The 24,961-nt window shown below is 45.3% G+C and overlaps 1 protein-coding gene across 4 annotated transcripts in view; it reads left to right on the top strand.

Annotated features, from left to right (window-relative positions):
• Window positions 1–24,961, top strand: part of TMEM94 (transmembrane protein 94) — a 968,231-nt gene that overhangs the window by 405,619 nt on the left and 537,651 nt on the right. For all 4 annotated transcript variants that reach the window (XM_078654522.1, XM_078654523.1, XM_078654524.1 and 1 more), the window contains one exon: window positions 14,996–15,235. In XM_078654522.1, the coding sequence (XP_078510648.1) occupies window positions 14,996–15,235 (240 nt within the window). The remainder of the gene's footprint in view (window positions 1–14,995; window positions 15,236–24,961) is intronic.

Genomic DNA, 24,961 nt, shown 5'->3' on the forward strand with positions numbered 1-24,961 from the left:
AATTGACTAGGCTACAACTTTTTCCAGATCGGCACTTGCTGGCGCGGAAAAAAGAAGAACTGACGTCAGCGCGCTAGGGCGGCGACTAAGTACTCCGGCGACGTCATCCCAGCGCCGACGACGGACGCAGAGCCGCAGACGACGCCTACCGATGCGCAAGCGTACTGCTACGCAAAAGTTTCCGGATCCAATCTGACGCCTGGGGATATTCTAAGGTAAGGAATCTAATACTAACCTGTTTCTTTCAGATTAAACTAATTTCCCTGGAATGAGGAAGGCTCTTTTGGTATAAAAAGTCCTTGGGAATCTTTTTAAATTGTGCTTTTTCTGAAAATGTTTTAACTACCCCTCACTCCTGTGTTGGAAGCACAGACATGGTGATCTGCTGGCTGCAGCAAGCCACCTTCCCTGTGATGGCTGTGATTCCTAGTTGCAAACCTCCTCATTAATATTCATGAGGTAGGTCGATTTACAACCCACATGGAATCCCTAAATGAAATTCAAAAGAGTTTCATACATTTAGAAAGCCGATTTCCTAAGTGCGATTAGGAGAGAATCATAATTAGAAAATCGGTCTTCCTAATGTTTCTACATCTGGCCCTTATTCTTTGTTTCCTCATTACTTACCAGATCTATATATCTCTACGTTTGAGTCAAATTGTTGCTAGGTCCTGAAGATGAGAGTCCCAGACCTCAGATGGAATTGTCTTTTTGAATCTGTAATCTCTGCCCCTTGAAATTAATTATCTTCCATCATCCACCATGAGAGAGCTAAATAATCATTATCTGATAATACTGACCATTGATCTTAGATATTTTTAATGACGAATAAGGATTGATATATTGAAGTATGCATTCTCTAGGTCAGTGTACTAAAGATAATGACTTTAATTTATGGAATGGAATATATCCATCAATGTGACTATTTTGAAGCCTTGCTCCTTGATAAATTTGTGGTGTGCCTTAGTTTGAACCCAGGCCATTCTCGTTAGTTTTTTCTTGATGAAGAATCTCAGATAAAATCTTTGATTTCGCTGGGCGTTTCAGAGTTGGCTCTAATGCATATTAAGAAAGAGTTTTAAGTTTTCATCCTGCAATGCTTCTGGAGGAAGATGGTTTTGCTTCTTTGGTGGTTGGATAGGAGCTAATAAAGCACATTTTTACTGAATGTCTATTCTAGATTATACCCAAAATGTAGTGTTCTGAGATTATGTTCCCCCAGGCCGGAAGGCACACCCAAGTATTTTCCCTATAGGTATAGGTGTGAATAAGGACAGGCAAGCCAAGGAGTCAAGCCTGTGAGATTGTTCTTGACCTCTGTTAGATGAGGTTATCTCACCCATTGCTTTATTGTTTATTGGACGACAGATGGTGCTTTCCATACTATGAATAACTTTGGCCTTCAAATCCAAGAGCACACCTCACCAATGAGATGTCAAAGCTGACAACTCTGTCGAAGACAAAGTTGCCGAAATCATCATCGGTTCTGAGACCATCCACGACTGACTCTGAAGAGAGACTCATTCCTTGAGAAGCTCCAGCAGACGCTTGATGACAGGCAAATATGCATCATGGTTAGTCCCCACATGGGCACTCTCCTTTGAGGACACTTCACAACCAGATACTGCTATACAAATGCCACCTTTCAAGCTTACAAAGGACAAGGATGCTAGATCACCTCCGCCCCTACTCCACCTCCACTACCACGACCTCTGCCACCTCTAAGCCTTCCACCTCCTGTGAATTCTCCTCAGAGGTAACTGTAATCTTATTCCGACTGAGGCACTGCCTGTCCCTACTCTCTAGCAGACGACTTTGAGGCGTCCGTTTTCACACACCCAACACACAATCCTTTGAATGACTCTAGCGTGAAGCCCCCAGGGGATCCTGACCTCGAGCGCGTTCATATTAGGGCCTCCACTCCTGACAATACCATTGCTTACCACAGTGCCATCCAGCATGCTGTCTATGATATCCAAATTACCCTGGAGAACCACATCGACTTTGTGTCAAGGACGCTATCCAGAACCAAACGGTACCTTTAGTTTCTTCATGTGTTGAAAGGTATTGTAAACTCTACCCCAGAAATGTTCCTCAGCTTGTAAAATCCTTTTTGGTAAATCCCAGGATTGAGAAAAAGTTCAAACCTGCACCATCCGATCCTCGCTATATAAAAGACATGTTCCCACGGACTCCCTGGTGGTTTTTACCACCCGAAAGAGAGCAGTAGCATAAGCCAGAGGTGGAGCTCCCCATCCTTATAAGGAGAGCATGCTCCTTGCTGCAGCTGGTGAAAGAGTGGCAGTTTGTGCTACAACCACTGCTGCATATCCAGTTCCGTGGGCTCCCTGCCCCATTACGACAGGACCCACTGGAAAGAAATGGAGGCCTTGCATTAACATCTCCTTGACAAATAGCAGAAGAGGGCAGGAGAGATTGTTACGGAGGGGAAAGCTCACTAACCATTCTTCATGATAAATAGTTAGAACTACCATTTCAAAGTGTTGTCCTTTGAAGTTACAACAGCCCCAAAGAACTTCACCAAATGCCTAGCTTTAGTAGCCTCCCAGCTCAGAAGGGGGGATGCATGTCTCCAATATTTCTATGCATACATAAATGCAAAAGAGAAAGTCATCATAAAATAGGAATATATTGACATTAATTGATATACTTGGAATTGAACAGGTTTACCATATCATGACAATCCACATTCTTCAGGAGCCCAAATGGATTGCTCATTGATCCTAGACGCAACGGCAGTTTCAAAGAGGACTTTGCCTTACAACCTCTGACTAGTACAGAAAGAGGAGTGCACTGTTGGTTCTCTTAATAGTCTCTTGGCTTTATAAAAACCAACTTCTTCAGAGCTAATCTGAGTATTATCACATGGAAAATACCAACTTATTGTAAATCTGTTTTCAAAATCAGTGCGACGCCTCTAATTGTTCAGCCAGTCAAGCAGACGATAGCTTTCCGTACATGTATAAGAAGCAATCATCTCTCTACTTTATTTGTAATGTTTCAGACTACGCTTGTATTGATTAGAGAATTAATTTATGAATTATGAGTCTGCCAATGCTGGGTCTCAAATTGCTAACCATTTGCTCCTACGATAGAAGCTTTACCGTCTAGGCTCACCGAATGTTCAACCTATACACCCTTCTAAGCAAGCAAGGTAGAGCTAAAGGGAAGTGGAAGTATACTTTTGATGAATACTTGTCCCTGCAAATTCCTCACTTGTTGAATATCCCTAGGCACTGTTGCAACAAGAGTGATAGCAGGAGGACGACTTAAAGCATCTACTCTGCCAAACTGACCTCCTCTTCCTTTTTTCTGCATCCTTGGATGCAGATCTGCAACTGCTCTCTCCCACTTTTGTCATTTTTTCCTCGAACATAGAGATTTTTCTCTTCAAAAAATTCAGTGCAATGCTAGTGAATTGTTGCACTTGCAATGGACAGATGTCCATTTCAGACCCTCATAAGGTCTGTTGTGCTTGATACTGAGCAGGGCTCGATAATGTTTGACAAATGGCAGCCTCATGCACCACAAGGCCAAATGTTTTATGGGCTGCACCCTCTAACGAACATCGGGATCCATGAGGATCACGAACGATCTAGTTCGAGACGTGCTCTTCATTGATATTGAAGTGTTCCAAATGAAAAAAGCAGGAAGCACAAGAAGAAGAGGAAGCGCGATGATGACTTGTCTTGAAGCTGTTCCAGGTTGAAAGGTAGATTGCCTCCACGTACACCTGCCCCTGCCTTAGTCGTCCTTTGAGCCAGTGCTCATAAACATCACACTGTTCAGGTAGATTTTGGCAGCACCGTCTTCTTTGGTGCCCGCCGTTGAGCCATCTCTGGGCTCCTTTATGCCTGTACCATTCATGACTCTGATGTGAAGCTGGCGTCTCTGGAGTTTACAGCTCCAAGAGGCAATTTGGTTCTTTATTAGTGCCAAATTTTTCAGACAGCCGGCAATCCGTTCTGGTGTGCCCTTACGACCAATGGGTCAGTTATTGACCCTGTATGAGTTTAGGCATTTGGGTCTGTTCTCAGTGTGATACGACCTCTGGACTCTTCCTCAAGGGATGACTCTGGCGCTGTTTGGCTTTATCCCAGTAACGGTCCTTCTTTAGTATTGCACCCACTTGCTGCAGTGCTGATGCCTGCTGCAGCACCAGTTAAGGAGCCACTTCCAACACTGCAGTGGTGCCAATACTGACCCCACCAACTGCACCAGATCCTCCACCAGAGCCTTCCAAATAAAAGGCTATTCTCCACAGGTCCAATTTGGAGGCCCAAAGGCTAGTGGAGGAGACCATGCACAAGGAACTATCTGAGGCTAAGTCAGTACCACACCAGAGTTACTAGCAAACTATGGAGGATTTGCGTGGACTGACTGAGATCCAAAACAGGTTCCACTTCTGTTGTGCACAATGATGACAACAGTAATGAAGTAAAAACCGTGTTACCCTCATCTTCCTTGGACACAGCCAATTATCTTACCCTTCTAAACTCTAACTGGCTGGAAATGTCGCCTGATACAGAAATGGAGTTTCTAAAAGCTCCTGCCCCTCCTACACTGATGTTCTTCTATTTTTGTTTTTTTAGTAAATAAACTTTGAGTTTTTCGGTGTTAACAGCAATTAACAATATATCAAAATCTGTTTCCTAATAATTCCCAGCTCAATGATCATTACAAACATACAGTGCTAATTCACATAAATTGAAGACTACTGTACATACCAGTATGCTACCTTGCAACGACTGAGACAAAATGAAGAACCAGACCGAAATAAAGGGAATAGTCCTCACTAATTAATGACTTCCCTGATCTATAATTGCATTATAAATCACATTGTTACTACTCTAACTAAACTCCCGAGCCTCCCCCCAACCCAACCTCTCCCCCCAGGCATGTCACTTCCAATTCTGCACAATACACTCAATATGCATCTGTTATGTATAGATGTCGGTAGCCTACCAAAGCTAATAGTGAGGTTGGTTGAGCGCCTCTACCCGGTGCTCTTATATCATGTGGGTGCTAGGGGTGGCAGTACCGCTGTAGCTAAGTGCTAGCATTTCCATTCTCTATCTCCAGTATGGTACTCTCACTGTCTTCATCTCTATCAGTGTCTGGGTACTTTAATAATCCCACCAATCGTTCCAATGCCTTGGGCGCTTCCTATGTCTTCTCGCTACCCGTTCTCTTTGCTAATTGCAACCGTACTATCCCATCACATTCCGCCCATTTGCTGAATTCCTTCTTCCACCTAGCTACGTTGGGGGCCCTTCGTGCTTTCCAATGCATCATGATTTCCCTTTTGGCCAGCAAAAGGCCCATATCTAACAATTTGCTAGTGATCTTAGTTTTAGCCATATGTGGAAACCGATGCAGCACACACAGCCCTATTGCCAGCTCCAGCTCTCTGTCCGTTACAACATTCAACAAGGTCACTACCTCAGTCCAATAAGTAGCTAGTTGTGGGCACCCCCAGATCATGTGAGGAAAGTCCGCTCCCTCTCCCTGGCAGCTCGGGCGCTCGTCTGAATCAGTGTCAAAGTAGGCTTTGATCTTTGCTGGAGTGAGGTAGGCTCTGTGTAAGATGCAAAAGTGCACCAGTTGAAAACAGGCGCTCCTGGTGCTCTTCCACACTCTTTCCACTATCTCGGCCCAGGTCCTATCTGGTTTCTCTTTCCCCACATCTGCCTCCCGTTTGTGCTTAAGGACATCTAGGGGTGCCAGCTTCTCCTGCGTCATACGCTTGTACAAGCACATGACCGCTTTAAACTTTCCCGCAGCAATTACTATATGTTGACAGCCCAGGGAGGTGCCCAGTTCAGTTAGGCCCTCCTTCCAGTGCTTACGAATAGCCGCAGTAAGCGCTGCATAGAGCAAGAAGTTCCCCCCTCTTACGTCAAATCGCTCCTGCAAGTCGTGAAAAAGCAGCATGTTACCATCTTCAAACAGATCCCCTATAGTAGTCAACCCTTTTTCGCCCCAATTTACCAAATCCCGCCAGGAGCCTCCATGGGGAAGCGCCTCACACATGGATAGTGGAATATCAGGGTCATATGGCACCTCGATGCCTGCTTGTTTTAGGCTCCGTTTCCAGCACTGCCTTGCTGTTCTAAGGTCCTCTGGGAGGGCTCCGGCCTGGACAGGTAGGTCCAGCACAGTTTGAGAGAGAAATCCCAATGCCGGGGTTCTCTCTTTCCTCCTCTGGCCCACGCAGCTGTGTCACTACTCTTTGCATGAGCCATTGCAGCTGAGCAGCTATATAATAGGTTTCAAAATCAGGAACTGCCCATCCTCCCTCTGATCTTGTACGCATTAATACAGTCAAGGCCACCCTTTGCCTACCAGTACCCCACAGGGAGCCTGTGACCGTGGACGTAAGCTGTTTAAAAATCCACGCCGGGATCCTAACCGGCAGGATCCCAAAGTTATATAATAGCCATGGGAGGGCCACCATCTTAAGTAAGGCCACTCGCCCAGCAACTGATAGTGGACGTGACCCCCAGAACTCTAAACTGCTCGCCAGACCTCTCACTGCTCTAACAATATTGCCCTCCAACATATCAGCTTGTACATGGTATATCTTAACCCCTAAATACGGGAGGCACCTGTATTCCCACTGCACCCCTGCTTTGTCCTGCGTTCCGTCTGTCTTCGACTGTTGGGAACAGCCATTTATGTATTTATTTATTTTTGAAACTTGTAAAGAGCACCAAATGCCCTTGGGCGTCTCGGCGCTGTGGACTGAGCAGGATCAGGAGCTAGCTGAAGGTTAGATGGCCAAAATACACTTCAGCTTACAGGAGAGCAGCCGCTTATTGATTGCACAGCCATGTTTTTATCAACTTGCGGAAAGGCAGTAATGTCTGGCATGAGCGGATCTGTGGAGGCAAGGCATTCCACAGTCTGGCAGTTGTTACTACGAAGCGCCGATCTCCCCAAGATACTGTCTTTACTCTTGGGACCTGTAACTGATAAGCAGTCATTGAGCAGAGTTGCCTATTGGGACAATAAAAGGATAGATCATCTTTCAAGAACTGAGGGCCTAGTTGATGTGCAGTTTTGAATGCAATACATAGAGATTTGAATTTTACACGGTTCCTGACCATTAGCCAATGGTAGTTCCTAATGACATGCATTATGGGTTTAAATTTGGGAGTCCCTGATAACAATCTTGCAGCAGCGTTCTGGACCGTTTGCAATTTGTTAATCACCCTACATTGTGCATTGGCAAACAGCCCATTGCAGTAGTCCAGAGAGGACATCCCCAACGTGCTGACCAAAGTTTTTCCTGCACTTTCTGGAAGATAAGGGATCAGTTTCTTAATCAATTTATGTTTGTAAAAAGCAGTTAAAACTACTTGGTTAGTATGAGAGAAAAAAATCAAACTGTCGTCAAATATGACTCCCAGGTTCCTAACCTTGGATACCGGGCTGGGTAAGGTTCCCAATGGTGATGGCCTCCATGAGCTGGACCATGGCGGAGAAAGCTTTCCAAAGATGATAACCTCCGTTTTTTCGGAGTTCAATTTCAAGCAATTGCTGGCCATCCAATTACTGATGGCCAGCATTCCTTCTTGAAAGCATTCTGCCACCTTCTCTCCGTCATCGAATACTGCCAACACCAACTGAGTGTCGTCCGCGTAGGATGTAAGGTTCATCCCATAAGCTTTGATAACTCTAGCTAGGTCCGACACATAAATATTAAAAAGTGTCGGACTTAGGGATGAGCCTTGAGGCACTCCACACTGTAGCGTCAGTTGTGTAGATAGAAAGGGACCTAGTGTCACCGCCTGTGTCCTGTTCGTGAGAAAGGAAGAGAGCAGTTCTAATGCTCTATCTTGAATACCAATGGCCGGGACACGGTCGATCCATGACTTAGCCCAATTTACTCTAAGGCCAGACACCACTCACAATTCATGTAATAATGCCATCGCCCCTAGTAGTGCTTTCCCCGTGTCTTCCAAGAACATGAGCAAGTCGTCGGCGTATAAGGCTATGTGGTGAGCCTGTCCATGCACTTGTAGGCCTGTGTAGTATCGCCCCGTCCTGGCCTTTGACGCCAGTGGTTCCATGGCCAGCATAAAGAGGAGTGGGGACAGCGGGCGTCCCTGCCTTGTACCCCGGCCTACCTCACAAGCGTCGGATATCAACGCACCCATTCTAACCTGTGCCGTGGAGCACTTGTAGAGTAAAGCCGGACACTCTATAAATTTGTCCCCGAGTCCAAATTTGGCCATGACATGGAACAGGTAGGGCCATTCCAGACTGTTAAATGCTTTCTCTATATCAACAGCAAATACGGTGGCTGCGTCTTTCGGATAGGAGTCTGCTTCTAGTATCCGCAGTAAGCGCCAAATATTTTAGGCCGTATTCCGAGCTGGAATAAATCAGCCTGATCCTGATGTATTATGGTTGACATGAAAGTCGAGTGGCTAATATGCGACTCAATATTTTGTAATCTGTATTAAGTATGGATAGCGGACGGTACACAGATCTGTCTCATGCTGGCTTACCAGGTTTAAGGAGAGGGATGATAACTACCTCCCTCGTTGAGACTGGAAGTTGGCCCAGGCGCTTCGCAGTATTGTAAAGCGCTACAAATCGTGGCGCAAACACTCATGTTCTTCCATACCATGTTTAGGAAAGAAACAGAAGTCTTGGAACTTCCTTTACCCACAGTGGAGGCCTAGGTGATCATTTTACCATGGGTGCTCTAACCACCTTCATCTACATTATGCCTTTGTTGCTTGAGCCCATTAAAGTGGCATGGGATAAACCATCTCTGTCCAACAGTTATTAGCCTCATTGCTAGGTGATATATGTCAGCACTAGGGGTCCCTACCTTCCTGTATTCTCACCCCTAACCAGAAAGTCTGACTGTACAGGCTTAGTCATGAATTAAGTAGAATCCCAGTACATTCCCTACATCCCCTTTCAGATAGGGAATCCAAAATTCCAGAGCTCAGTAAACACATATTTGCTGCTAGTACCTTTGCTCTTAAATCTGTGAATGCAACCTGTCTGTTTTCCAGATATTCACATACCCTGTGGGAGTTGGGGTATTTATTGTTCTCTTGGATCACAGCAGACCCCACTTCGCAGAGATGGTGAGGGATTGCCTAGACCCTCACAACGGATTATCAGAGCAGACCTAGGCACAGTGGATTGTATGACCAGGTCTGTGGGATCCTTCATAACCTTGTTAAATGATGCCTTACTTCCTACCACTGCATTCTCTGGGAGCATGCAGGCGAGTTGTATGAACATGCCATTTGATGGGACCCGCCTGCTTGGAAATAAGACTGAATAGGCATTGGAGAGATTCAGGGTGGGTAGGGCTAAGTCCCCTTTTCTTGGCCTCCAGTATCTGGCCCGGAACTAAAGGCTGTTCTGAAAGTTTCAGGTATTTTTCTGTTACTTTTGGCAGCATTAGCCATCTCAGTCAGTCCAACAGCCCTACCACCTGATGCAACAGTACATAAGCAGGGGAAGAGAAAAAGGTTGCCAGCCTCCTCAGACTGTCTCCTACTCCTTGCCCTCACCTGCACCAGCTGGAAAGCCACTTTAGGTCACCCACGAAGATTAATGTCTGGTCATTAAGGGGATATACGTATCCTCCTATCTGCAAGCCTGGAAGGCCAAAACATCATGAAAGCCACTTTAGGTCACCCACGAAGATTAATGTCTGGTTATTAAGGGGATATATGTATCCTCCTATCTGCAAGCATGGAAGGCCAAAACATCATGAAAGAAGGAATGCCTTACCCTTTCAGTAGGCGGCCCCTCACCCACTGCCCTCAGTTCCTTCAGTGGGAGGGACATCTGCTGATCCTGAAGCAGGAGGTGGAAGCCATGTACTTCCTGGCTTCCAAGGAGTACAGCGGTCTTCTTCCGATCCTAGACCTCAGTCTCTTTTACCTCCACCCGGAAGACACTGTCCATGGCTGGGTTTCTTCTAGTGCTGGAAGCGAAAGACTGAATACTAACCCTCTTCTTGCAATACACATTTTTTCACATACCAATGCTGCTGTGACACAAGAGGTTCTTGTTTTTTGTAGTAGGGTCCATGCAATACCAGTTCGTGGTCCTCCTGCTCAGACAGACACCTAAACCTTGGACCTTCACCAAGGTGATGTGAGAGGTTGCAGCTCATCTGAGAAGGGCTATTCCTGTACCTAGACGGCTGTCTGCTCAAAGAAAGTTTGCTGCATTACCTGCAAACAACAGTATCTCTGCTGTTTTACTTGGACCTCATCATCAATGTGCCCAAGCCCTCTCTGGGCTTCTTGTTCATAGGGCCAGTAGTGGGCATGACATCTTTGGGAGCCATTCCATCCCCGTCAGTGGAACTGGAACACTTGAGATATGATTCTGATGCTTCCGAAGGGAATTCAAGTTCCAGTCTGCAAGGTCGCCGTCTAGGTATGCTGGCCTCCTACATCCTTGTAGTCACATACTCATGCAAGCACATAATTGATAGTGGTTCCAACACTTGGGAGATCTGCCGGGCACCATCATTATTTCCCGGAACGCTGTGTCGAACCGGTGCTGTGGTCAGTAGAGAAGCACTTGTCTCAAGGGATGTCCTTTCACATTCCTCTTTCAGTGACCACAGTGGTGACTGATGCATATACTGTCTGTAGGGAGCTGCATCTCAAAGGAACTGGAGATCTGAGGATTCTGGTCTCTTGGGGAGCAGGTGTTCAACCTGCTTTGAGGGCAGTCCGCCTAACTCTAAAAGCATTCCTCCTTTCTCTTCGTGGTTAGCACATCCAGATCTTGATGGACTGTACAGCTATGATGTGATATTTCTACAATCAGGGGCAGGAGGGTCTCACCTTCTCTGTCGGGAAGCATTCAGACTTTGGGTGTGGACCCACCAGCATGGTATCTGGCTGGGAAACGTCGTTTACAACGCGGTGTTTACACCGCACGACCTTTTCCCGCAGCTATTACAACGCAAGTCGTTACTACGACTTGCGCTGGATGGCGCTGTGGGATAAGGAATGTTTTAATTTTATAGTCCAACACCTTCCCCACTGTTACGGGGACTGGTGTTGGAATATAAAATAAAAAAAATCCTAAATCCGCGCCCTCCAACGCAAGTCGTTGTAACGACTTGCGTTGTAAAACCTGTGATGTCAAGTACCGCGATCTAAAAGATCGCGTTGTACTGACATACATCCATCTGGCTAGTTGCCAACTCCCTTGGCTTGCTTTCTGATGCCAGGTCGAACTTTTTTAGTCTGTGTCTTCTTGACGACCAAAAGTACCCCTGCATCCGAAGCTGGTACTGAACATTGTTTCCCTGTGCCGCAGACCTCAGGTGGAACTTTTTCACACTTGAAAGAACACTCACAGCCGTCAGTTTAGTGTCCTCAAGTATCAATTGCAGGGGCCACGAGGTTAAGATGGAATTTTCTAGTTTGTTATGCGTTTCCTCCTATACCCTTGATTTCATTGGATTTGTGGAACAATTTCCAAGATCAAGTAATTATTGCGCAGACGGGCTTCCAGGGGTATGGGTTACATACCTCCTGAGATGCTTTGTGTGTTCTGTGCTCTTTCTACCTCTCCCAGTCGTACCCACCTCTAGAGCCTCAGCTGTCAAGCCCGGAGATTGCTCAGGAACACTTAAAGTACTTCCGGCTGCCAATGTAGATGGTCAGTGTCATTCTTTCCAGGTGTTTTCTCTCTCTAAGTTGTTTTATTCTGGAAGTTGTAATACATTTCTCACTTGGTGTCCGAAACAAAATGTTGTACCTTGATGACACAACTCTCTGAGGTCCTCGGTTTGTCTATTGGCGGGCTAGCAGGCTGTGGTGGTCTACCCCAAGGGATACATTTCCACCAAGTTGGCATTTCTCTGCCTTCCAGGCCAGCCAGCCTATTTCATGTCACCAGTTATGATCAAGGTCTTGAAGGGACTAATATGTTTTTCCCAACTTCTTTTGTTATGCCCCGATTGAGTTTAAATCTGGTTTTGACGTTTTTGATGGTTGTTCCTTTGAGCCTCGTAACCTCTTCACACCAGACAGAAAACACTGGAACACTGTGTTCTCTGTCCTATGCCATCCGTATTCAATGCATGCAAGGTCAAGAAAATGGATTAGTGCATAGCAAAATGCCTGAACATGAGCGCAGTGTGTAGCCAGTGTCACCACCCTACTTCATCCTCCCCAGACACTGCCCCAAACCTGAGCTTTTAACCCAGTTTACTTTCTTAATTCTTTCAGTGTTTTATGTATACCAGAATGCATTAGATTGTCCAATGAAAAGCCAGGCCTGAGAACACCACCAGTGCTAACATCGAGCTAGGTGGACACCTGTTGATTGTCCTGATGGCCACAACCTTCTCGTGGGCCCTCAGCATCTGAAGGCCATATGGGAGACTCATCAGTAAGGTACAGGACACCAGCTGTGGGAGAAGAGCTGTGAGGAGCTAGGTGCCACCTGTAAAATGGTCATGTGACCTCATCCTTCTCCTGGGCACCCACCACATGAAAGCCATAACTGAGCCCAGGAGACCACTGAATACGGAGCAGGATTCCAGGTTTATGGAGAAGAGAGGTGTAGATCCTCTAGCATAGACACTCCCTGCCACTTTATCTCACTCTGACAGGCCGCTGCTTCCTCCTTTGTTGACAATATTTGTCTTTCTCTCCCTCCTCCTTTCCCATATATTTTTCCATCTCTTACACTCTGTCTGTATTTATCCAATAAGGAAAAATAAGTACCAGTTCCCAGAAATGCATGCTAGTGGGCCTGCCCAGCTACCACTGGCTCACATTAAGCACTGAGAAGAGGTAGTATGTGCTTCATCGCTTTCTCACAAAATTCACCGTTCTCTGAATTGGATACCATATCCATATGATCTTTTGCCTCATAATCTTCTGGGCCATTAAAATGAGGATGTTACCTTATTTATTCTGCATTTTTCAGACGCTGTTCTTCACTGAATTTGTATTTCCTTGCCTAGTCATCAGAAATTCTAATACAAATACAGGCTGTGTTCATTTTAGCAGCAGATGCAAATTCACGTTTAATTTGGTAAGCGGCCAAAACTCACCATCTTCATTTGACTCTAAAATGGGAAGACTTTGTTTGCTATGCATTTTGTCTGCTTTTTTGCTGTCCACTTTGTTTTTTTATCGCTGTTTTACCCCAACTGTCGCAAAAACATTCCTCAACACCAACGCATTTATGGAGATTCATTAGAGAGGACCCTTCTTCCTTCCTAGCAACTTTTTTTTGTAGTTATTCTCTCCTCATAGTCATAGCCAAGAAACAATTGAATTTACGTTGTGCTATAAATTTACATAGGTCTAATTTAACTTTGCAAAATGTAAAATTACCATTTTTAGTGACAGTCACTACACTACACAAAACCTCTTTAAAAAAAGTATGCCTCCTTCTGACACTGTCAGGTAAGTAAAACCTAACTCAGTAAGAATTCAAATTCTTCGACAACAGATTGACTTTAGAAAGTCAGGTCAACCAGATCACGTCATCTGTTTTCTACTCATTCAAGATGATTAGGAAAAAAGCGCTATGCATTGCCTTCAAGGCACTGCATAACTCAGGACCGGATTATCTAATACACAGGCTCTCCTGGTATTTTCCGTCTAGACCACTCTAGTCAATGGCGGCAAAATATTTGGTAGTTCAGAAATTTAGGAAATCCCTTTGGGGAGGCATTAGTTTGTCACTTGTGCACAACTAAACTATTTAACTCTCTCCCTCACAAACCAAAACAAATGACACATCTTCATTTTCGGAAAAAACTAAAAACCTGTCTTTTTAACCAGTAGTGTCCTGGTTCCTGTCAAGACATTACCCCCAAATAAGTAAGGTTTTCAGACCAAAGCAGCGCCAAGACAACTCTTGGCATTCAAGCGCTGTATAAGAATTAACATAACATAACATTTTTAAAGAGGGAAAGAAATGGTGGCCTCCTTTTTTCATGATACTTCCTTACTTAAAGAAACACTCGGTCTAAAGTGGACTGTGGGGACTGGGTATCTGTGGTGGCCCTTTGCCCAATTCCAATAAGGATATAGCCACTTTGCATAGCTTTTTGATTATCAAAGCCACAGTGGCATGCCGCTGAGCCCTCTGCACAGTCTTAAACCATGTCTAATGGGCTTTGTGCTAGGGTCTGACATTTAGCCAGACATGCACAAGCCTCTGTTGCGACATACTCTCCCTCTGCCCCATTTCACCTGCTGTGTATGCCTGAGCCAGGGTCTGTACCAGCCTCTGTCTCAGTAAACCAGGTACACACAGTGTCTTTGGCCATAATTTCATATATAAGTCCCTAAATACTTTATATTTCTGTGAGTCTTCATTTTCTTCATAACCAAAATGTATTTGCAAACTGTACTGTCCCAGAAGGACTTCTAAAATAAGTCTGAATGCTTACTGAAATAAAACAAACTCATGTATGTTTATGAACAGTAACTTTGTTTTATTTCAGTAAGCACCCAAATGTTTGATTCCGTTCCTTAAGTTCAATCTCTGGCTGTTATAGTTGATGGTAATGTATTTGAAGTCTAGAGACAGGCTTTGTTTCCACATAAACTGTGTTTCTTGTTGATGATGAGTTACTAAGTCCCTTCCAGACAAGAATTTTTAAGAATCGTCTTGTGCCTCTCTCAGATGATGACAATAGTTAATAAAGTTCCTGTTTACTATCTGGTCTATATTTATTAACTCCAACTCAAGTCTCAGTTGCGAGACGAGAATTAAGCAGTGAAAAGGTGTAATCTCATGTTTTTATCCTATGTCTATACTTGATTATGTAATTATGTAACCTGTAACTCGCTGATCCTCATGTAAAGCGCTCTGATACCTCTGGGTCTAGCCAGCACTGTATAAAATTTTGCAAATAAATTAAATAAACAAATAAGGTACTCTAGTGTTCTCTTCTTCCACCTCATATCTTGATAATGCCTTTTTTTTGTATTTGCAGCCACATGAGCGGGATGCCCTGCTTTCTGGTCAGGTGCGGGATGTCTTGCTATCAGGCCAAGTGATGGATGCAGTGCACATGGTCAATGAACAGGAGAAGAGTGAATGGTCAAGTGATACCCCAAAATCCACAGACACTCCCGCCGGTCGCAAAGGCAGCAGTGGACGAACTAAGCATGCCTCTGGGTCTATTGTCAGCTTCAGCAAGGACACAGAGGGGGGAGAGGAAGAGCCCACCCAGGTAAAGTTCTCTACATTTTTGGCAGTGTGGTTAGTTAAAGTGAGAACAGAGGGTTTTGGTCCATTTGACTTCTTCCTTCCTTGCCATAGACTGTTTTTGTCTTTATTGTGTGCTCTGTTATGCATCTTTCACTTTGCATAATATAATATTGGAGGGGCTACATTGTGATGATGCTTCCCAAACTATTTTCATGCCTCTTACTCCATAGTCTTTTTACTCTTTCCCCTTTAAAAAAAAAAGATTTATATGGAAAGAATTCAAGCAGTCAAATTACTACTGATTAAATATAGAATAAAATAAAATAACATGCACAGCGGCAATAAGGAGACTTATGAAGGGAGGAAACGTGTCACAGAGAGAGAGAAAAGCTGGGAAGAGAGTATCCAAAGAAGAAAATAAGAGGATATGAGAAGTCGATTGGGAATTTTGCACACCTATTCATTTATACCAGTCCAAGTTGTAGGAAGACAGAGAGTCTAAACTGTGTCTCATAAGGTTATCTAATGCCATTTGAGGAGAAGTAATCAATTGGTTAGGACAAAGTGGTGTCCAGAGCTGTTTAATGGTTCTTTCACCCTTTTGCCCCCTCAACCGTAGGAATACCGCCTCTATCTCATTTACCTGACACAGTAACACCAACCAGTGATAAACCGTGGGGGTCGTTGCAAAGCCCAATCTCTGGCTATACATAGCTATGCGGTGACAAGGGCAATAAAAGTGGTAGCAGAGATGCGCCCATCAGACCCCTGCTTGAGGCCGAACATGACATTTCCGCCGTCAAGCTGCAAATCGCAGTTTAATAAATGGGAACGAAAACCGGAAACACCATCCCAAAACGATGCTAAGTGTCGGCTGGCAAACATGTGGACAATATGTGCAGACTGTAGCTCACATCGAGAATAACATACAGTTCGGGCATATGAGCTGTAGATCATATTTTATGCATAGATCGCCTTCTAGTGTTGGGTCCGGTTGTTTGCACTTTGTTTTTCTTCGAAGAAGTCTTTCCAGTCACGAGGTAGGTGACTCCTCCTTTCGGTGATAGTGCGCATGGGCATCAAATCCATTGTTAGATTGTTTTTTTCCGCCTTCGGGTTTGGATTTGAATTGTTGCGCTCCGGTTCGGCACAGTTTCTTCGGTCCCCCTTCGACTTGCAATCCACTACCCTGGATGGTATTGTTTATAGATCGCGTTTCCCATTCTCCGCGTATCGTTTACACTTGCAAAACTTCAATTGGAAGGTTCGTGGAAGGCCGTTTGGCCTACCCGCGCCGGGGGTTGGTAGCAGTCGATGGAACAGACTCCATTTAACTTCTGTTCAGGGTGTCGCGTTAAGTGTCCGCGTACAGACTTGAACGAAGTGTGCAACCTTTGCCTATCACCGGAACACGACGAGAAGTTCTGAGATGCGTGACGCCCGTTTCGATAGAAGAAGGCGCTCTGTGACCGTCGGGCTCGATGTCACGAAATGTACCAGCAAAGTGGCTCCACGCCGGATCTCCTCAGAGACTAGTCCGAACACGAAGAATCACAAATGCAGGAAGCCAAAATGGAGGAGGAACACATCTCCGTGTCTGAAGTGGACTCCGATGCCGAAGCACTCAAACCGCGACAACGGATTGTGAGTAAAGAGACTTCCTTACCCTACCATCTCCTCCATAAAAAGGCTCCGGTCCCTCCTCTGCCTTCGGGCCAAGGTCGGCACCGAGAAAAGGTTTCGAGCGCCCCACCTTCGAGTTCGGCGCTGAAACATAAACAATAGCCTTCCGGTTCGTGTTCTACTCGTCCCCGAGCTGGTGCTGACCTGAAACTTTCGCCTCGAAATCAAAACACCTTATGGTTTCCGTGCCACAGGTCTGTAAGGCTAAATTTTCGGAGCCGGAAACTTCGGAGCCTAAACTTTCTACACCAAAACCGGATTCTAAAGAAAGTACTTAAACTAAAGAGTCTCGGACCGATATTCCACCTTCGAAGCCGATACAGAAGGAGATTGTGATTAATCCAGAAACTGGACAGATTCATGCCAATATTCATGAGAAGAGGAAAATCGGCTTACAATAAGACTACCACATTCCTCTAAAAAGGAAAAAATGTGGATACTAACCCTTCTCCACCATACATTCCACCATCTTCAACCATTGAACCAAATGTATTCATTACACCCACACATTCTCCTACACCACCATCACCTGACTCGCAGGATACAGGGGATGGGGATATAGATGACACACCACAGGATACTGACCCATGGGATAATTATAATGCTGACCCTCAACCAGATAATGACCCTGACCTATAGCCATCCAGACCTTCTCCTCCAGATGATAACATTGGATATATTGAGCTTGTTAACAGAGCTGCACAATATCATGGAGTAGAGCTGCATAAAGAGGGTTTAGAGGAGAATTTTTGCTTGAGTGTCATCTCAAAGGACTACATAAACATTATCAATGTTAAAAGGGGATGCTTAAACATACTGATAAAAATGTTAAAGACGCTGTAAGAGCTAGAATCATCACGCCCAGGGTAGAGAAGAAGTACACATCTGCACCTAATTACCCTGTATATATCAAAGGCCAGTTACCCTTGGAGACTCTGGTAGTTTCCAACGCTCGTAAAAGAGCTAATTCGCAAACAGGGAAAGCTTCGGGCAAAAGTAGCGTCCCAAGCAGCTAATCATTGGCATATTGCCAATGCTCAAGCACTATTGGCAAGGTATGATAGAGCTCATTATGATGTGCTCGAAAAGCTAATTGAATTTCTTCCTGATGAGCTTAAGTTTAGAGCTTAGTGACCTTATGGTGAATTATAGGGTGAATTAATAACAAATACCTCTATCAGGGGTGCTCTAAATCAGGCAGACACAGCAGTTCGGGCAATAAATACTAGTGTACTGCTCCTTAGACATGTTTGGTTAAGAATTTCAGGATTCAAGCCTGAGGTACAAGCCTCTATTCTTAATAAACCCTTTGACAAAGAACACCTCTTTGGTCCAGCTGTCGATACATCACTAGAAAACATGAAAAAGGGTACTGAGGTTGCTAAGTCCATGGGGGCCTTACAATCACTTTCCAACAGAGGATCCTTTCGTCGTTTATTTTACAGACGCGCTCCAAAAATGGGTCTACAGGCAATCCCTCCTCCTCTTACAAGGGCAACAATCAGTCGCCCTCTTCAATAGGTTATTTTAGAGGTGGATATAGAGGAAACCGCGGCAAGGGAAGAGGCAGAGGTAACTCAACACACACTTCCCCTGCAAACACCAAACAGTGACTTCCTTTCCATACCCCCGACCATTCCACTCCTGTCGGGGACTTCTTTCCCAATTTCTACTCCTTTGGAATATGATTACATCAGACGTGGGTTCTACAAATTATCCAATCTGGTTATTGCCTGGCGCTTACAAGCACTCCTCCGAACATTCCTCCAAGGTCACACCTCATGTCACAAGAACATCTCACCCTTCTAAAGAAAGAGGTTCTCTTTGTTGCAGAAAGGTGCAAAAGAACCAGTCCCTTTACCATACCAGGCAGCATGGGTGTACTCCCTTTACTTTCTATTTCCCTAAAAGGACGGCTCTCTCAGGCCTATATTTGTCCTCAGAGAGCTAAGTCTATACATTCAGTTGGACCATTTTCATATGGTAACACTCCAACAAGTGCTTCCCCTTCTTCAGCAAGGCACCTTTCTCTCCACTCTAGATCTTAAGGACGCTTACTTTCATATTCCAATAAACCCTGCACAACGCAAATACCTCAGGTTTGTGATAGCAGGTCACAACTATCAATTCAAAGTCCTCCCATTTGGAGTAACAACCACACCCAGGGTTTTCACAAAATGCTTGTCAGTAGTCGCAGCCCATCTAAGAAAACAACATATTCATGTGTTCCCATACTTAGACGACTGGCTCATAAAGGCCAGCTCTCACAATAGCTGTCTACGCCACACACAAAAAACTGTGCAATTACTCCACAAGCTAGGATTCACAGTAAATCTGTCCAAATCCCATCTCCAACCATCCACGTCTCAAGCATATCTAGGAGCTACTATAAACACACAAATAACTCTAGCATACCCAACTCCAGTCACAGTCCGGAATATGCAAACCCTGATGTCTCAGTTTCAGCCTCAACACTCCTTATCAGCTCGAGTGTTCATGTACTTACTGGGAATGATGGCCTCTTGCATTTTTATAGTCCCCTACGCAAGACTTCAGATGCGTCCCCTACAGGAATGCTTAGCACGTCAGTGGAACCAAGCTCCCGTTCAGGTATCCGATCTAGTGTTGGTAGACTGCCGCACCCATCGCTCTCTGCAGTGGCGGAACACATAAAACCTTTCAAAAGGGCGACCCTTCAGCGACACGATTCCACAGATAGTACTGACAGCAGACTCATCACTGACAGGTTGGGGAGCGCATCTCTAAACCCACACAATTCATGGCATTTGGAGCTTGCAGCAGAAACCGCTTCATATAAATGATCTAGGGCTCCTAGCGATTTTTCTGGCGCTGAAAGCATTTCAAGGTCAGCTCGTACGCAAGACTGTCCTAATTCGTACAGACAACATGACAGCCATGTACTACATACAAAAACAGAGAGGGATACACTCTCTCCAGATGTCACGGCCAGCACAGACCATCTGGAAATAGGCCTGTGGGAGGGCGGATTTTATAAACAGGCGTGGAGGCTGGAGTAGTGGGTTAAAAGAAGGTGGTTTATTGAACACAAATAAAGATGTGATGGGTTTTGCAGATTGTCCCTCGGTAGATTCTTCTTCTGATGTCTCCGGTGATGAGCTAGATGGGGAAATGGGTAGTGGTGTTGTCTTCTCCTTATCCTCAGGACCCTGGCGGTCTCCCCGGAGGCTCATAGGAGACGGAAGAAAGTACAGAAGGAACCGTGAGAATTGAGTTCAAAATTATGGACCAAGTTTTCCCCTTACCGCACACGAGGTGTTTGAATGTCCGTGAAAAGGTGAAACAAAATCTGTAAACGCCGTGGTTCAAAATAGGTACCGGGAAAGGGGGGGGGGTTGTTTTCCTATACGTGCCTAGGACGGGGAAAACCGGGTGCTCCAAGGTCAAGTATCAAATATGAAATCACGAGTGGTTTTCTAAAGAAAGCGGCCAGAGAAATCCTAGAACAATGGGCGGTTTGGCAAAGATAGCCCCTCCAAGTTATTACGTGTCCCACCCTACTCTCCCTCCCTCTTCCCCGAATCCCTCGAGCCGTGTCACTCACCGGCCCCGCCGCAACTCCCCTCCCGAGTCGCGGCCGCTCTCCAGCCTCCTCCGGACACCACCAGTCCTCGCACCAGCTATCTTCTTCCACGTCCTGGTTCACTGGCGTCTTGGTTTTCACGGGTCCGCGTCTTCTTCCACAGGTCCCGCATCTTCTTCCACCGGTCCCGCATCTTCTTTCTCAGTTTCCTTTTTCCTGCTTTCGTCTTTGTCTTGCGCGCCAACTATCTCCGCGCCTTTCATTGGTTCGTCCCTACTGCTTCCGGGTTCTGTTCGGTCCACTTCCGGGTTCTTCCAGTCATTGCATCCCTGGGGAAAAACAGCAGAGGATGATGGTTGCGGTAGTCCGGTAGTATGGCCGCGACGCGTGACCCGCATTGTTATAGTCCCTCCCGGGGTTAATTCGGTACGGCTCTTATGTACTCCGGAGCCGTCTCACATCCCCTTTCCCTTGCTGTCCTTCTTCTAGGGTCTGCACTTTGGGGATATCTGGATAGATAGTCTGCATTTCCTTGTTCTTTCCCTTTCCTGTGTCTAGTATTGAACCTATAGGGCTGTAGAGAGAGAAACCATCTGAGCACCCTTTTGTTGTGACCCTTATTTCTGGCTAACCATTCTAGGGGTGCATGGTCAGTATAAAGGGTGTACTCCCTTCCTTCCAGATAATATCGTAAGGAGTCAATGGCCCATTTGATTGGCAGTGCCTCTTTTTCAATGGTCGCATAGTTTTTTTCTCTGGGAAAGAGTTTGCGACTAATGTAGAGTATACGTTTCTCACCTTGTGGAGTTTCCTGTGATAAAACTGCTCCTAGACCGTGATCGGAGGCATCAGCTTGTAAGATGAAGGGGCGGTCATAATCTGGGCTAACTAGAACAGTATCTGAAGTCAGGGAGTTTTTTAGGGCTTCAAAAGAGTGTAATACCTCAGCCGGAGGGAATCTCAAGATCTCTTCTGTTCTGCTATTTTTTTGAAGGAGGTCGGTTAGCGGAGCTGCTAATTGGGAAAACATAGGGATTAACCGTCTATAGTAACCTAATAACCCAAGAAAAGCTCGTAAGTCTTTTTTTGTTCTGGGTATTGGGATCTGTGATATGGCTGTCACTTTGGACGATTGGGGTCTTATAACTCCTTCCCCTAATAGGTAACCTAAGTATTTGACTGTCTGAGCAGCCAAGTGACTTTTGGCCGGATTTATTCTCAACCCATATGATCCTAAGGTCTGAATTACTTGAGAAAGGTGTGACAGATGTTGTTCCCATGTATCACTATATATCACGATATCATCAATATAAGCCCCTGCATAGTCATCATGGGCTCTCATTATCATGTTCATGGCTCTCTGAAATGTTGCCGGGGCCCCATGTAAGCCAAACGGCATCATCTTAAATTGGTATAACCCATCAGGGGTTGAGAAAGCGTTTTGTTCTCTGTCTTCCTTCTTGAGGGGTATTTGCCAGTACCCCTTACATAGATCCAGGGTACTTATATACCTAGCTCTCCCTATCCTCCCCACCAATTCATCAAGGGGGTAGGTATCAAATTCAGATATTTTGTTTACCTCGCGAAAATCAATACAAAATCTGACTGAACCTTCCGGCTTTGGCACAAGCACAATGGGCGAATTCCATTTGCTCCTGGATGGTTCGATGATGTCCATTTGAAGCATCTTTTTTATCTCTTCTCTTATTACCTGACGGCGAGATTCGGGTATACTGTATGGTCTTAACCTGACCCGTTTACCCAGTGGAGTTTTAATGGTATGTTCAATGACAGTAACTCTCCCGGGAGAGGTGGAAAAGATATGGGACCATGGTTGTAAAGTTGTGATCAATTCGTTTTTCCGGGAAGACGGTAACTCCATATCAATGCTCTGGTGAAACAGAGGGGCCTGGGGTTCTACCACGTTCACTGTCACAGGTAAAGGGCCCTTCCATTTTTTTATGCAAATTAATGTGGTAAATCTGGGATATATGCTTGGTGGAATCGGTTTCAATTCGATATGTCACCGGGGTCACCTGAGCGATGACTTTGTAGGGTCCCTGCCATTGCCCCAAAAGCTTTTGGTCTGAGGAGGCCATCATAAGTAATACGAGATCCCCTACTTGAAAAGATCTATTCTTAGTCCCTTTGTCATAATTGACCCTTTTGGGCAATCTGTGCATTTTCCATGTTATTGCGAACGATATCCCAGATTTGTCTCAAATGTGTCTTTAAGTTTGATACATATTCCAGGAGAGGTTTCTTATTGTCTGGTTCTCTTTCCCATATCTCCTGGGCCATGTCAAGCAAAGTGCGGGGTGTATGGCCATACAACAACTCAAAGTGGGAATACCCGGTAATATTCTGCTCCTTACATCTAATGGCGAATAGTGCCAACGGGAGAATATCTTCCCATTTCCGTGCTTCTAATGCCAGTAGTTTTTTTAGGGTGGTCTTAATGGTGGCATTATATCTTACAACAAGCCCATCAGTTTGTGGATGATAGGCTGCTGTCTTTATTTGTTTCACCCCTAACTGAGTACAAATGTCTCATCATTTTGGAAACAAAAGGTGTCCCTTGATCTGTCAATATTTCTTTCAGGAACCCTACCCTAGAGAATACACCAATCATAGCTTTGGCAATATTGACAGTGTCTGGACGGCGGAGAGGTATCGCTTCGGGGAACGGTGTAGCATAATCTACAATAACAAGGACATAACGACACCCACTTTGTGATGGTAGCAAGGGTCCTATAATGTCCATACCAACTCTACTGAACGGTTCATCAATGATAGGGAGGGGAAGCAAGGGTACCCTTGGGGGTTGGTAACGGCTGTGTCTCTGACAGATAGGGCATTCCCTACAGTATGGTTTCACATGATGGTATATCCCTGGCCAGTAAAATTTCTCCAGGATGGTTTTCTCTATTTTATCAGCCCCAAAATGTTCCCCTAGTAGATGGCTATGGGCTAGGTATAACACCTTTTCTCGGAACGGCTCAGGGATTAGCAACTGGGCTTTCTGATTAGGACTACCTTTCCTGTACAGTAAACCATGTTTGACAAAGAAATAAGTACCTACATGCTGTGGCTCTTCGTCCTCAAGTGCCTTGTTCCATGCTTCTTGAAGGAGAGGGTCCTCCCGTTGGGCAGCATGGAAATTCCTGTCTGTTTCCCATGGCTTCTCTTCGGGTATAATGGGCATCACCATGGGTTCTCTCCCTTTCTCCGCCCTTCTTTGCCTTCGGCTCTTCCGGAGTTTAGAAGATGGCCATTCTTTTCCTGTATCACTTGAAAAAGGAGCGGTAGCTAGCCATTCGTCTTCAGCTACAGGTGCCTTCTGTAACAATTGGGTTAGCTTGGGATAGTCGTTTCCTAAGATTACTTGTTCGGGCAATCGAGGTATGAGGCCTACCGTTAAGGATGTTCCAGTATCTTGGGGATGTTGGATCTGAACTTGAGCAGTGGGGTATGGTTTTGTGTCCCCATGCACACACTTAATGGCTACCACTCCGTCTATAGGTCCTAGGTTATTACCAAGGTCTTGGGGTCTGACAACGCTATGTGAACATTCTGTGTCAGCTAAGGCGGTTAAGAGTTGGCCATTTACAGAGACAGTGCACCTATATGGGGGTGGCTTTCTTTCTGTGGGTGAACAGTAATAATTGCGGGCCATCCCTATCTCCATTGGTTCCTCTTTTTGTGGACAGAACCTGGCTATATGTCCCATTCCCCCACACTGGAAACACTGTGGTCCTATAGGGGGTGGACGAATAAGAGGAGCACTAGGGGATGGTACACTGGGTAGGAAAGCAAGAGGTTCAGGCTTCTTGACTAAAGGAGGACGGGGAGGTCGATGAGTTGTGTCCCCCTATCTTCCCTGTTGACTCTTCTTTTCCTTTTTGAAAATCCTGAGCTCTATTGTATGCACTAGCTATCTCTACAGCTGTTTCCAAGGTAAGGTTGGCCTGTTGTCGGACCCAACGTTGAATTCTAGGGTGGAGAGACGTTAGATATTGTTCTAGATAGATTTTGGCCATGATCCCGTCCTTATCAGTAGCTGCAGGTTTGAGCCAACGATCTGCCATATCCTTCACTCTAAAGTATAAGGCACGCAGAGTTTCTTGAGGTCCTTCCTTCATTTGCCTTAACTTTACTCTGTAGGTTTCGTCATCTATCCCTAATCTTTTTAGGATACATTTCTTTATATCAGCATAAGGGACAGCTCCTTGAAGGGTCGCTGCCTGGTAGGCTGCTTGTAGGTCACCTGATAACAGGGGTCCCAGATATTGCCCCCATTTTTCTGCAGGCCATGATGCGGCTGTTGCCATTCTCTCGAAATTGTTAAAGAAAAAATCAGGGTCCTCTCCCGCCACATATCGTTGCAATACTACAGATGGCAAAGTGGTAGGGCCTCTTCGTTGTCCCAGGACTTCAGTGAGTTTATCCATGGCTGCTCCATGAGATTGTCCTTGCCCCGTGAGGACTTTCTGCATTTTATCG

The sequence above is a fragment of the Lissotriton helveticus genome, chromosome 7 (genome assembly GCF_964261635.1).
Source record: "Lissotriton helveticus chromosome 7, aLisHel1.1, whole genome shotgun sequence".
NCBI classification, from domain to species: Eukaryota; Metazoa; Chordata; class Amphibia; order Caudata; family Salamandridae; genus Lissotriton; species Lissotriton helveticus.